At 35.7% G+C, this 14,699-nt stretch overlaps 1 protein-coding gene across 6 annotated transcripts in view; it reads right to left on the bottom strand.

Moving 5' to 3' along the window:
• Positions 1 to 6,637, bottom strand: part of LOC109085248 — a 33,608-nt gene extending 26,971 nt beyond the window's left edge. For 4 of the 6 annotated variants that reach the window (XM_042740765.1, XM_042740768.1, XM_042740769.1 and 1 more), the window contains exon 1: positions 6,510 to 6,637. In XM_042740765.1, the coding sequence (XP_042596699.1) occupies positions 6,510 to 6,537 (28 nt within the window). In that variant the 5' untranslated portion in view covers positions 6,538 to 6,637. The remainder of the gene's footprint in view (positions 1 to 6,509) is intronic. The other 2 variants (XM_042740770.1, XM_042740766.1) reach the window with 2 other exon arrangements.
• Positions 6,638 to 14,699: the final 8,062 nt, after the last annotated feature.

The raw sequence follows: 14,699 nt of genomic DNA, 5'->3' as shown, positions 1-14,699 counted from the left end.
ATAAGTATATAATCATTCCAAACAGAATATATATGTGTGTGTGTGTGTGTGTGTGTGTCTTTATAATCTTTTAGCACTATTAACTAACTCTCCTTTTCGTATATAATTAGGACTGCCTCTTATTTTCCACCCCTTCCCCTGCAGCCACCTGTCTTCATTCACACGTCAATTTCACAATTCAGGCAGTTCACAATGGATTCCACTCAATATATTTTTTTGCTAGTTAAATTAGCAGAAGCTAAACAGTTTGTGTTTTTCATCTTGGTTTTAGTTACTTCATTTCGATAGTCCACTTTAGATATTTAACTAACTTTGCAACTGCATGTCAGCTAACAGTCAATCAGAGTTTTAGTATAATGTCTGCTAAATATCTGCTAACACTTTTTTCACTTTTGATGCTCCCCAACAGACATTCAATGCAGAATGCCTCTATATGTTACTGTGAAGTAAGAAATCAGCAATATTAACCCACAAAAACAGGTCAAATAATGTAAATAATGGCTTAGAAAGCTTCCGTAAATTAATCCTAAAGTTCATGTTTGATACACATGTTTAAGGCCTCTAAATTATTATTATGATTGATAGTTTATACTTTTTTTTTTTTTTTAGCAAGTCAAAGGCCTTTTAGTATAAATATAAAAATGTCCCCCTTCTGGTCTTAAATATCATCTGAAACATATTATTGGAAGATATAGAATGCAGATATTTAAATGCATTTTATGTGAGTCTCCTAAAGATCCCATTGATTTAGATTACAAGCTTTCAGAATTTCATCTTACTTTTTGGACATGTAAATATCAGCAAACTGCACCAACTTGCATGTTTTCTAATTTTGGGGACCTCTGAATAAAATTGAGGTGATTTTTTTTCATCTCCTCATGTGAGCTCCGTATTCTCCTATATTATACATCAAATATGATGCTCACGATAAACACATATACACACTGTTTAGATACATAGAGTTTGTGTAAAGGTTCAATAAACTGTAAATACAAAAATAGATTTTTCTTATTATTTCAAATTGCATGCTTTACAGGGTTAATACAAAACTTGCTCTACACACATAAATGCAAACCCAGTCAGGAGAATTAACACTCCCTGAGGAACAATACCACGCTTGCAGTGAGTTTAGTCCTGGGAATAATCACACTCTGCGTGTTAAGTATGACATTACTACATGACCAGTAATTTAGCGCCATGCCTGAGTCACACTTTTATTCACTCACTTACTGGACATTTTAATACAAAGCATATACCCCATCTGGGTTTTGAATGTGTGTGCGTGTTATTTGCGTTATTATTTGCTGAGTCAGGCAGCTGGAGACACAGCAGCAAGGGGATCATTATGAAGCTCTCGCTGCGGACTCCTGCCAAAGCCCACGGCATGCTGCACTGAGTTCAGAAACTGCCAGAGGCACAACACCTCTCCTCATCCATACATTAAAGTCTCAGGTATCTAATGTGGTTAAAGCGCATTAGATCTGTGCAGGTTTCTGTTGTTAAACTGATAATCTATAAAAGGGGCATTGATTTAATATAGCTAATTGATTCCATGCTTTGTTTAAAGGGATAGTTCACCCCAAAATGAAATGATTTCTCATCATTTACTCACCCTCATGTTGTTCCGAACCTGTATGAGTTTCTTTCTTATGCTGAACATAAAAGAAGATATTTTGAAGAATGCAACAGTTGTTGGTCCATAGTAGGGAAAGAACACACACACATTCTTCAAAATATCTTCTTTTGTGTTCAGCAGAAGAAAGAAACTCATACAGGTTTGGAACAACTTGAGGGTGAGTAAATGATGACAGAATTTTCATTTTGAGGGAAATTTCCCTATAATTTTGAACATACTGTTCATTCACATAATAGTAGAATTGTATCGATTTTTATCCCAAAGTCAACTACTGTGCACCTTTTTAAAGGCAAACAGAAAACAAGAAGAATTCCCATGCATTTGACTCAGGAGAAAAAATGAAGTGTCTTTGGTTCACGTGCAGCATGCAATGCAATTTCACTATGTAATGTGATTGCACTTTTTGGCACTAACCTAAATGACTTTTGACTAAAAGATTTTGGGTATCAGAGCGAGTTATTTCACAGAGGGATGAATGTGTTTTTCAGCTTGATTCCGTTGTTTTATAAAGCGCCTCTCCAGTGTGATTCCAGCCTCCCAGTCTGACATCTGGGTCACAACTGAGGATGTGCAGAATTATTTAGCAGATATTTGGAGAAAGTATAAGCAAACATACTTATTTGACGCCAAAACACTTTAGGAGAACAAACCGAGACATACCTTCGAGTGATTTTTGACATGGCAATAGAGTTAGAGATGATGCAGAAAATCATGCAACAAAGCCTTTGAACAAGCTTTCAAATTAATGAAAAGTTATTGCTCTCTGTTATAAGGGTAATTGCATGTCTGAAATGCTGCTGTGCCATTAAATGATTAAATCAATAAGCACAGAGGACAACATTTATTATGAACACATGACTCATAAATGCATGAAAACCTAATTTATCGGTACTATGATGAATAGTGGTTGTTGTTTTTGAACCTTTGTGGTGAGACTGTGATAATGGATGCTAAGAAAATGCATGTCCTTTCATGGCAGCTCATAAGCCCACACATTTCTGCACCACATCTGTCATTGCAACAAAACAGCAAAGCATTATTTGCATTATCGCAGTGCTAAGCTGTATTTGCTTGTTTGTTTTGAATCATTTACTACAGTGATCTCAGCAGGATGAGAGTGTGTCCAGTTTTTGTGATGTCCACTGGCTTCATATCACAAGGCTTCACTTTACAGATCAATATTGGGTTACAGAGCTGGACAGAGAAAGTGGTAAACACCCAGAATCTTATACCACACACACACACACACACACACACACACACTCACACACACACACACACTGATGCAGATGAGGATGTCTCATATAATTGTTTACTCTACTTAGTAATAGTGTATAAAGAGCCATACGTTCTGCTTACTCTGTTCAGATTTTTCCTTATTATTACTAAAGTATATTTGCAAACTCAGTGCCTCTTTGATAAGATCTAATCCTGTACAAAACTAGAATCATATTCATAAATTAAAAAAAAAAATCCAAATACTTCTACAATAACCCAAATGCTGCTTAAATATCAAACTGTATTAGATAGATGTTTAATACTTATTATGGCAACATACCTTATAAAATATATGTCTGTATATGTGTATGTATGTATATGTACATATATTCCATGAGCATAAAATCTTAATGTTTAAGCATATTATGATATTCTAGGGAATTGTGTGCTTCTAATTTTATAGCAACAGTGGCCTTATCTATTCTAACATGACAATGCCTCTGTGTATAAGGCAAAGTTCAGAAAGAAATTATTGATTGAGTCAATGTGGAAGAACTTGACTGGTTTGCAGACCCAGCTGACTTTAAATGCAGACCTTGAGACAAAAACTCATCACCAAACACCAGAGACTTGTACATATGGGTACAAGACACTTCCCAAACGGTTGCAACAGAGATGGAAACACAATTTTTAAATACATGAATTATGTTTCCATCTTTGTTGCCACAGTTTTGGAAGATGACTTTTCTGTTCTGAAGAAGGGGGTGTCCCCTTTTGTCCATAGAGTGTATAGTCATTGGTGTTTGGTGATAAGTTTTTGGCTCAAGGTCTGCATTTATCTATCTCTGTGTGTGTGTGTGTGTGTGTGTGTGTGTGTGTGTGTGTGTGTGTGTGTGTGTGTGTGTGTGTGCGCGTGTGTGTGCGTGCGTGCATGTGTGTGTAAAAAGTGTCATTTCTAGTGGAATATTCCCAAACTTTTTTGTCGGCCAAACCTCTTTGATGTAACAAATTTGATTTACGTAAAACCTGAGATTTTAATTTATATTTCAATAATTTAACAACATATTCATATGATTCAGGGTTCTTTGATGTTAGTTAATGGTCACATGTCATGACATACAGGTCAAGAAATAAAATATTGCATGCTTTTTATTTAACATTTGTTTTAACAATTTAATACAATAGTCACCACACACACACACAAAAATGTTTAATCAGACCTTTGTGGCAATAGGATTTAAAAATGTTCTGTGTGATTTTGTAATCACAAATACTTTGTAGCAGTTGCTATTATATATATATATATATAAAAGTAGGACACCAAATTTACCTTGTATGACACTACATATAGTTATAAATGATGGGGGGGCAAATTACAAACAATATGACAAAGATACAAATTAAGTAAATAGTGTGTATTTATGTTCAAAATAGAAGAGAATTTGAATAATTAAATGTAAAATAAAACACTGCACTGCCTTCGACTCTATATATTGAATATACACTGATACATTTTTAAAGATGCAAAAAATTTTCAGTCAAAGGAAGTATATAATATTCTCTTTTTCTTTTGTTGTTTTATTAAGATTAACAGCATAGCAGCAGGTATATTGGGCTGCTGTCACTATAAGACAGAATGCACAGGTTCAGTATACTGATGCACATCCATTTTTGTCCCTACTGTTTTCATCAGAGGGATAGACACACATTTATGTTTGTGGAAACAGAATTTTAATCTCATAGTACAGAACCACATATTCAAATAAGTAGTTCGGCTGAATTGATTCCAGCACTTGATTATATACCTCAAAACAGAATGTTACCGGTCCCGCACAGCGTGTTGACCTCCATTTTAGTGCTGCGCTGTGTTATAAACACTATTTATCAAACCCTCCTCCCTTTTCCTCCCTCCTCTCTTCCGTTCCTCCCCCTGCCTCTCTCTCTCGCTCTCTTTCCTCCTCTCTGTGTGGATGTGAGGCAGGTGGCCCAGCAAGAGAAGTTTGACACAGTTTCTACGTCTGATGTTTAATGTACTGTAGTGCTGATGTTGAACGTGTGCGTGACTGTTCTGGGCCAAAGTCAGCTTGTTCTGCACCACTTCTCATGACACAATGCATCTGAAACTTAAACTATGTCAAAATGCAGGAAAGTGTGTAGAACAGTGTTTCCCAACCATAGCTTCATTCATAGGGCTCAAGTACCTCTTCATCAACACCTAATAAGATATATGTTATTTTTCAATTATATTTGAATTGATATCATTCATCACTATCATTAAAAATCAATTAATATAATAAAATATTATTCATATGACACAACATTCTTAAAGGTATACTCCACCCCAAAATGAAATTATTTTCATTAATCACTTACCCTCATGTCGTTCCAAACCCGTAAGAGGTCTGTTCGTCTTCAGAACACAATTTAAGATATTTTGGATGAAAACCGGGAGGCCTGTGACTGTCCCATAGACTGCCAAGTAAATAAGTGTCAAGGTCATCATCCGCGCCACAAGGATGCGCGGTTTCTATGTGTATTTAGGGTTGATTTGAAAGAAAACAGCGCATCCTTGTGGCGTGGATGATACAGAAGAACATACACAGCACGGTGATATGTCATAAGTGTTTATTGGATACTAAGTGGAAAACAAATGATTCTATTAATATCAAGCCTACATTTACCAACCAATCTCTTCTGAGATGCTCTATAGTATTTTTAAAATACCTAATTTCTTTCTAAATTAGATTACATTTGGCTTGAAGGTGTATTTAAAGGGATATTTCACCACAAAATAAAATCTGTCAATACTTACTCACCCTCATCATGCCACTCTAAACCTGACTTTCTTTCTTCTGCAGAACACAAAAGAAGATATTTTTAAGAATGCTGGCAACCAAACAACCAACTTCGACTTCCAATGGATAGACCAAACAAAACACTGAGGCATTTCTTAAAATATCTTCTTTTATGTTACGGAACGACATGAGGGTGAGTAAATGATAACAGAAATGTAATTCTAGAGTGAACTCTATCCTTAATGTGCCACCAAACCAGCTAGGACTGATAATTTGGACTTATCTGTCAAGTGTGTGTTGGATTCAGGATGGTCCCAACCTGATTCCCTCCTCTCGCTCACACACATTCCCCTCACTTCTCCTGCATGTATCACCCCTCCCTCCACCCCTCTCTCCATCTCCCTCTCACTGCAATGAAATTCAGCATGTTTGCTATCTCTCCCTCTCACCTACCAGCCGATTCCAATGTGCAACACGATACCACAAGTGCCTCTCCAACAGTAGAAATTTTCGCCCTTCGTAATCGCCGTAAACAAGCTCTATCACTGCATTTCATCGCTCCATCATCTCAGCCTCCCACACACAGACACCATGCAGTAGCATAAATCAAGGGATATGGGTTGGAATCCAAACACGCACGAGTCCGCACACCCCAGTGAATGCACAATGTGACAGCTCAGACGTTTAACTCAACGTTTCCCTCCACCAACCAAATTCATTTCACACATCCCAAACGTGCGGCAAAAATCGCCAGCCACACACCAGCAACCCCCTTCCTGGTGCTGTAATTACCCCTCACACTTAATACACCCGCTCACGTGCACCCTGCCGGAAAGTAGAAGAAAAGAAGAGGGTCTTACTGAGGGTTCGAGAGCCGATACATCCCATGGTTTATTCACAAAGGCCCTGGATACAAGCAAGGAAGCGCTAGCCTTTCACCATACATTCTCTCCTCTCTCTCCTTTCTCTTTTCTGGCTGCTAATTCTCTCCACTCATGCTGTTCCCTCCCTCCCTCCCTCCCTCCCTCTCTCTCTCACTCTCTCCATCCCTTTCTCTCTCCCTCCCTCCCTCTCTCTCTCTCTGTGCAGTCAGGGTGTCTTACCTCTTAGCCTGTGAGTCAATGTGTTAAAAATAAGCACTTATGATAACACTGATGTAGTTATAATTATAAATTATGGGTATAATATTCATTTTATGCACTTCATTAGGGTTGAAAATTGTGTAAAGATTTTAATTAGTTGTATTTGTAGTAGATAATAGTTCAAAATCATAATCTCAAAGAGAACTGAAAATGCAAAGTTGATTTTTGTGTGTATTTATGTGTGTGTCATACAGGTTTTCATTGTAATTGCCACAACTGTGCGCTGCTGCGCGGATGGGATTCTCTCGCCCCGTATCACTAGAGGGCTCAAACAGCTCCCACTCAAACAGCTCCCACAATGCAGTACAGATGTCTCTCTCTCTCTCTCTCTGTCTCTCTCTTTTTGCTCTGACCACTGAACCCAGCTCGCACAAACACGCATTACCTCAATACTGGAAAAATATGTGATATCGCTACAGGATATTCCTGTGAGGCTCTCAAAACTTGAAAGCGCTCTATCTCTCTCTCTTTCTCTCTCTCTCCTGTCATTCTGTTCATTCTGGTCCCTCCCTCTTTCTTGGTGGCAAAAACACACAGGAGGAGTGGCTTTGTTATCTGGAGATCACTGCCACCCACTTCATCTCTATCACTCTGCCTTTTCATTTCCTTCTTTCCATCCTGACCTGCATATTCGTTTAATTACCATGAGGTGATGTCTTTATCTTAGCTTTGCCTCTTTCTCATGTATAATATATACACGGGGCTTTTTCTGTATGTATTTGTCATAAGCTCAGTGATGCAGAATGGGTATAAAAGAGGGAGGGTCAATCTGTTTTTTTACTTGAGTTCAGCCAGAGAGAAATGGAGGGGTTAAGAATTTCGAAAAGAAACAGTATGAGACTGAAAGTAGAAGAGAGTAAGAGAAAGGGGCAAAGGAGAGTTGAGGGAGGAAGATGAGGCACAAGAGAAAATTTGATCAAAGAGGGAGAAAGAAGAAAGAAAGAGAGAGAGCTGGAGGGAGGGGGATGGTTAATTCTGTATGTACACAAAAAGACGGCTAGACGCAGCAGTCCAGCTCTAATCTATCCAATCCTGGAGAGTCTTACTGTGCCCTGGCTATTTATAGATTATAGATACTATGCGTGTGTGTGTGTTCTCTAATGTGATGATATGGTGTTGCTTTGAAAATTGGCCTGCTCTATTGTATGAGCCAATGAATTTGTCCCTGATCAAATTCATTAGAATTCTCTATTTGATCTGTGGACAATAATATATGTTAATTGCTAGAATGTGAAAGCAGGATCTATTCAACCTCTGTGTATGTGTGTGTGTGTGCATGTGTGTGTGTGAGAGTCAGATGTTACCTACATTTTAAGGGCCAAATGTCCCCACAAGGATAAGAAAACAGATTAATAAACATATTGTATGAAATCTCGATTAAAAGAAAAAAGAAAATATAGGTCAGTAACATTTTAAAGTAAGGTTCAATTTGTTTATTTCACATGAACTAACAATTATTATTATTACAGATAGGAATAATTATTTATATGCTTATAGTTGTCACCCACCCTCTCTCAAAAAAAGTTTACCAGTGAGTCAGCTGCACAGAATTAAGCAAATTTGTTCAACAGACAATTCGTTTGAAATGAGGTGAGAAATTCAAAGAAAAGGGCTATAAAGAAAGGTGGTTGGATTGCTCGGTACAACATACTCCTCAGGCTCCAACTCTTTGTAACTTTATATGTAAATATTGGCATATTTTACTGTTGTTCACACTAGTCCCTCTAAGTCTCAACCATTTACAATTCCTCCAGGTAACTATAAATGTGGAAATTGAACTCAGTGTCAGTATACCTGTGTGAACATCATAGTGCTATAAGACATGGGGATATGAACCCATCACAACACTTTAAAGATTCTTCACATTCTGTTTGTGAGTTTTTCTACTTTGGTATTGAATAAGTTCATTCAGTAGGTCAGGAAAGTGAAATTGTTTGAAACGTAAACCTAGGAATATATTTTGGATTTTTACTTTAGACACATTATTTCCCAGAGGTCTTAATCAAAAAATAGATTATGGTTTGTTTTACTATTTTTTTTAAACTTGTTTGGAAGCCACTCCCCTAATTGGCAGAGTGACACACCTGTTGCTGATTACAAGAATGTTTAAAGCATTGTTTGGTACTGTTGTTCTTGATGTCTGATGAAACGTCATTTTAATCAGAGTTTTCTTCTAGAGTGAGTGCTGCACCTTTTTCAATTGATTATGATCTAACAATTAAATTTTTTACAGCATTTGTTAGTCTAGGTAAGTGTTAATAAATATTATAAAAAAAATATAAATTCATGATAATGTAATTAATAAATATTACAAATAATATTGTTTATTTATAATTAACTTTTATCACAATACCTTAATATCAATGTTAAAACTATAATATATGTGGAAATCAAGAATAATAAATGCTGCAAAAGAACTGTTCATTGGTAGTTCATAATGCATACTATATTAACTATCGTAACTAGAATCTTATTGTATAGTGTTGGAAAAATGTAAATAGATAAGCAGATAGAACATAACATTGTTTAACTACTTATTTATTATTTCAGCTTGATATTCTGACTTAAAACAATGTACTATGTTACATTATGAATTCAAGAAAATAAGGATAGGAAAATAATCACATAAATTCTGGGATCCAGCTGGTGGTCCCCTTGAGGAATAATGTTGTAAAATGTATAAAAAATGTATAGAGTTTCTGCAAGTGTTAGTTTTAGGGGTAGAAGATATAAGTCCAAGGCAAGTCGTCAATATGATAAATGCATGTGTGTGAGATTTGCACATATGCTCACAAATATCTAATGCCATGGTTGTATCTAAAGATACAACAGGAAAAAGGGATTTCATGTCCAATATGCTCTCTCTCTCTCTCTCTCTCTCTCTCTCTCTCTCTTTCTCTCCCTTTTACACACACTGATGTTTTCAGACATTCATTGACACAATGGAATCTCTAGCTAGCTACCCATCAGAACTAAGCACTTCACCAAAACCCTTACCCTAAATCTAACCTTTACCTAATTATAACCTGATCCCTAAAACCAAGTCTTGACCTCAAACAGGCCTTTAAAGGGGTCTCAGAATGTTAGGACCGAATGCCAAAATGTCCTCACTTTAGTCTCTCTGTCCTAATTCTAATGGCTTAAAACTTAAACCGGTCCTCACAAAGATGGTTGTACAAATGCACACACACATTCCCTCTTCAATCCTCCCCTCCCCAACCCACCAATTTTGTTATCTGCCAGAGTTTCTTACTTCCGAATTTCCTAGTGCCCCTCATACAGTACAAACATATGTCAACATGTTTACACTCAGTGTGCTATGATTAATGTCTGTTCTCTGTCAGAGCATTGACAACATGGGGCCATCTCACCCAAGGATGAGCATACCCCACCCTGGGCCCATTCTAAGGTTAATAAGCAAAGCAGTTTTAATTTAAATGTTTATAGAAGCATTAAATCAAAATGACTGTACTGCATCTTTTCTTACTAAAAAGGTTTGTGTTATTCTTAAAAACAGTCCCAGTCAGTGATGTGAGCCAGCAGGTACATGCTATGACATGTTGCCGTGAACTATATGGTAAAAATATATGTGGACACCACCCTCTAATTGAAGTTTGGTTAATTTCTATGAGGACAAGTCTTATATGTTATTGCTACAAGAGTATGTGCTTTCAACTGTGTTGCAATAAGGCCCTTTTAATTCCTTGTGCACAATGTATGCTCTATATAAAAATAGTTTACTGAGACTTGTGTGGAAGAACACGATTGGCTTGCACAAAGCCTAGACCTGACACCCATTGAACACCTTTGGAATAAATTTTAACACTGATTGCAAGCCAAGCCACATCCCTCAACAACAGTGACTGACCTCTCTGATGCTCTTTTGTCTGAATGGGAGCAAGTCTCCACAGCCCCCATGTTCCAACATCTAGCAGAAAACCTTCCCAGAGGAATTGAAGCTGTTATAGCGAAAGGGACAGATTAATACTTTTCGCCACGCTTTGGAAATTAAATGTTCAACAGGACACAAGAGCATCAGTGAGGTCAGACATTGAAGTTGGCTGTTCCAATTCATTCCGAAAGTCTTCAGTACAGGATCAGGTCTGGGTTTTTTTTACAGGCCAGTCACGTTTTTCCCCATTAGACATAGTAAATCATTTCTTTTATGGTCAAGATTGCAAAGTGTGATTGCAGTTTTGGAGCAGAAAAGGCCCACCTCAAACTGTTGCAATAAAGTTTAAAGTACACAGTTCTCTAAAATGTAATTTGATTAAGATTTGTTTTCCCTAAAGTTACTGGAATTGCCAAACCTATTAAGTAGAAAAGGGTGTCCATATCATTTTGACCATAGTTGATTTTTTTATGTTGATTTGGGGTATCTTGGACATGAGTAGTATCTAAGGGTGTATTCACACCTGTCTTGTTTGGTTCGATTGAATTGAACTCAAGTTGGTGTGGACCTTTTTGGCAGGTGTGAATACAACAATCGCACTTGGGTGTGGACCAAACAACTGTACCGAGACCCAGCTGAAGAGGTGGTACAGTTCGTTTAAGGTGTGAATATGACTCGACCTCGATCCGACCCAATTGCAGAAATAACACTCAGAAGCAGACAGCTTGCGCTCCTGTTCAAGACAGAGATGGCAAGCGCATCCCTTTTTTTTTTTCATTTTACAATAACAATTTACGTTTTCTTGATATTGTGAGTGCACACAAATTAAAAAGACCCTTTACAGTTCTGAACAATGTATTATTCTAACCTTTATGAGCCAAAATGATGGCGTATTTAATTATTTTCCACTGATGTCCTGAAGCTCTCTTCAGCTTCCACTCTCCGCACAAACCATCGGATTTATATAGTTTAAATGTTTAAATTGACATTGTGATATGCTTTAAGTTATATTGTACTGTATATTTATATACTGTATATTTATATACAGTACAGACCAAAAGTTTGGAAACATTACTATTTTTAATGTTTTTGAAAGAAGTTTCTTCTGCTCATCAAGCCTGCATTTATTTGATCAAAAATACAGAAAAAAAATGTAATTGTGATATATTATTACAATTTAAAATAATTGTTTTTAAATTTATTTAAATTATCATTTATTTCTGTGATGCAAAGCTGAATTTTTAAGATCATTATCACATGATCCTTTAGAAAACATTCTAATATGATGATTCATTATCAAAGTTGGAAACAGTTCTGCTGCTTAATATTTTTTCAGAACATGTGATACTTTTTTAGGATACTTTGATGAATAAAAAGTTTAAAAAAATTTAAAAAAAGAAGCTATGTTTTTAAAATATAAATATTTTGTAATAACAATATACACTACTGGTCAGTAATTTGGGGTCAGTAATTTTTTTTTTTTTAAATAAAACCAATACTTTTATTCAGCAAGGATGTGTTAAATTGGTAAAAAGTGATAGTAAAGAAAATATATTAATAGAATATATATTATTAGATTTTTTTTTTTTTTTTGAATAAATGCGGTTCTTTTTAACCTTTTATTCATCAAATATATTAGACAGCAGAACTGTTTCCAACACTCATAATAAATCAGAATGTTAGAATGATTTCTAAATGATTATGTGATCATGTGATCATGTGACTGGATGTTACATGTGACACTGAAGGCTGGAGTAATGATGCTGAAAATTCAGCTTTGCATCACAGGAATACATTATTTTTTTTTAAAGTATATTCAAATAGAAAACTATTATTTTAAGTTGTAATAATATTTCACAATATTACTGTTTTTTCTGTATTTTTGATCAAATAAATGCTGGCTTGATGAGCAAATGAACTTCTTTCAAAAACATTAAAAATAGTAATGTTTCCAAACTTTTGGTCTGTACTGTGTATATATTAGTGCTGTCAAATGATTAATCACGATTAATCACATCCAAAATAAAAGTTTTTGTTTACATAATATGTGTGTGTATGCTGTGTATATTTATTATGTATATATAATTACAAACACATGCATGTATACATTTAAGAAAAATATGTTATGTTTATATATTAAATATATTTATATATAATATAAAGTATAAGAATATAAATATATAAATGTATATACATGTAAATATTTTCTAAATATTTACTGTATGTGTATGTATTTATATATAAATATACACAGTACACATACATATAGTATGTAAACAAAAACTTTTATTTTGGAAGTGATTAATCGCGATTCATCATTTGACAGCACTAGTATATATATATATATATATATATATATATATATATATATATATATATATATATATATATATATACATATATATATATATATATATATACATATATATATATAATTTATTTATTTTTAATAAGTCATAATTAAAACATTGTATGAAATTGTCTGATATGATGCTTATAAGTTTCTTCATATTGCGTTAGTATCTGATAACACTAAATCAGTAAAAGAATAAAAATTGCACTACAAAAGATCTCCATGATTAGCCTGTTTTTGCACTTCCTGTTTTTCCCTGTTTGAGAACTTCTGTCCAGTGAATGGATGACCTTACCACGTGTGTGGTTTTGTTTACTATTTCTGGTCCACTTGCAAAAAAGGGCAGTGTGAAAGTGAACTGCACCAAAAAAAAAAAAAAAATCAACATTGTATTTGGTCCGGACCAAAGCAAGTGAACTAGTGGACTTTCCTGGTGTGAATACACCCTAAGTCACATCGATTTGTGCATGGAGTACCCCAGGATTCAGTCCTAGGTCCTCTTCTGTTCTTAATATAGGATCTGTTCTCTTCTGAATATACACAGCATCGCTGGGACTTATTATCCAGGTACATATTTTTTCCTTCAACTGTTACAACAATGGCACACAGCTCTACTTCTCATTCCAGGCTGACAACTCCATAGTAGCTGCATGGATCTCAGACTGCCTGGTAGCCCATTTGGTCTTAATTATCGAAGAATATGTCCAACTCAATCTAGCAAAGACAAAGTTCTTTACTCTTATCAGTCAGCTCAGCAATGCAATGCAATTTCACCATTCAGCTAGACTCATGTACAATAATGCACCCAGAACAACTGAACTTTACAGAGCACAGAGCACATTGACCAGGTCATGCAGATTTCCTTTGTTCAAAAACAGATCTGGCCATTTCTATCTGAGCATGCTACACAGCACCTTATTGTGGGTCTTGTGCATGTTACACCTCTCCTTGTCTTGCTTTACTGGCTGCCAGTTGTCTCTTATACCAAAACCTGATGCTCATATATCTTTCACTTTGTCTCACTTTCATCTCTATTCTGTACTTCTCTGACTAACCTTGAAAATTGTATAGCAGCATGTCTCATATTACTGGCTCTTTAGGATGAATCACTTATGTTGTCTTCCAAGCCACTCCAGATAAAAGCTTCTGCCAATGAATAAATCGAAATAAAAATGGTAGAGCTGGTGTATGTGCAAAGTTTGTGTCCAAACCCTTCCACCCTTCCCCCTACAAAATGACAAAACCCCCCAAAAAACATTGCATTGTGAGGAAAATAATGAATTTAATCCATTTTGGAATAAGGCTTTAACATAAAATGTGGAAAAGGTAAAGCGCTGAATACTTTCCAGATGCACTGTATATACATCAATGAATTGTTCACAGCAAGATCTTTAGCATGCATTTGCAAAATAGTGCAGATTTTCAATCCATGCCAACTTTAATAATCCCACTGACATTTATTATTCAGTCATAACTGAAAAATAGAGCCAGGATGATACTTTCAAATGCAGCGTTCACTGTGTTCAGTTCACAACATTCAGAAGCCTGAGATCAAGAACAAACTGCATGGTTGAGTATTCCCAGGTCTTGCATATGACAAACGATTGTATAACAAACAGAATGTCCCTTAATTAGGCTAGGATAGGGAATACACACGAGGGTG

This window comes from Cyprinus carpio, chromosome B16 (genome assembly GCF_018340385.1).
Source record: "Cyprinus carpio isolate SPL01 chromosome B16, ASM1834038v1, whole genome shotgun sequence".
NCBI lineage: Eukaryota > Metazoa > Chordata > Actinopteri > Cypriniformes > Cyprinidae > Cyprinus > Cyprinus carpio.
This window is presented reverse-complemented; position numbering and strand designations above follow the sequence as displayed.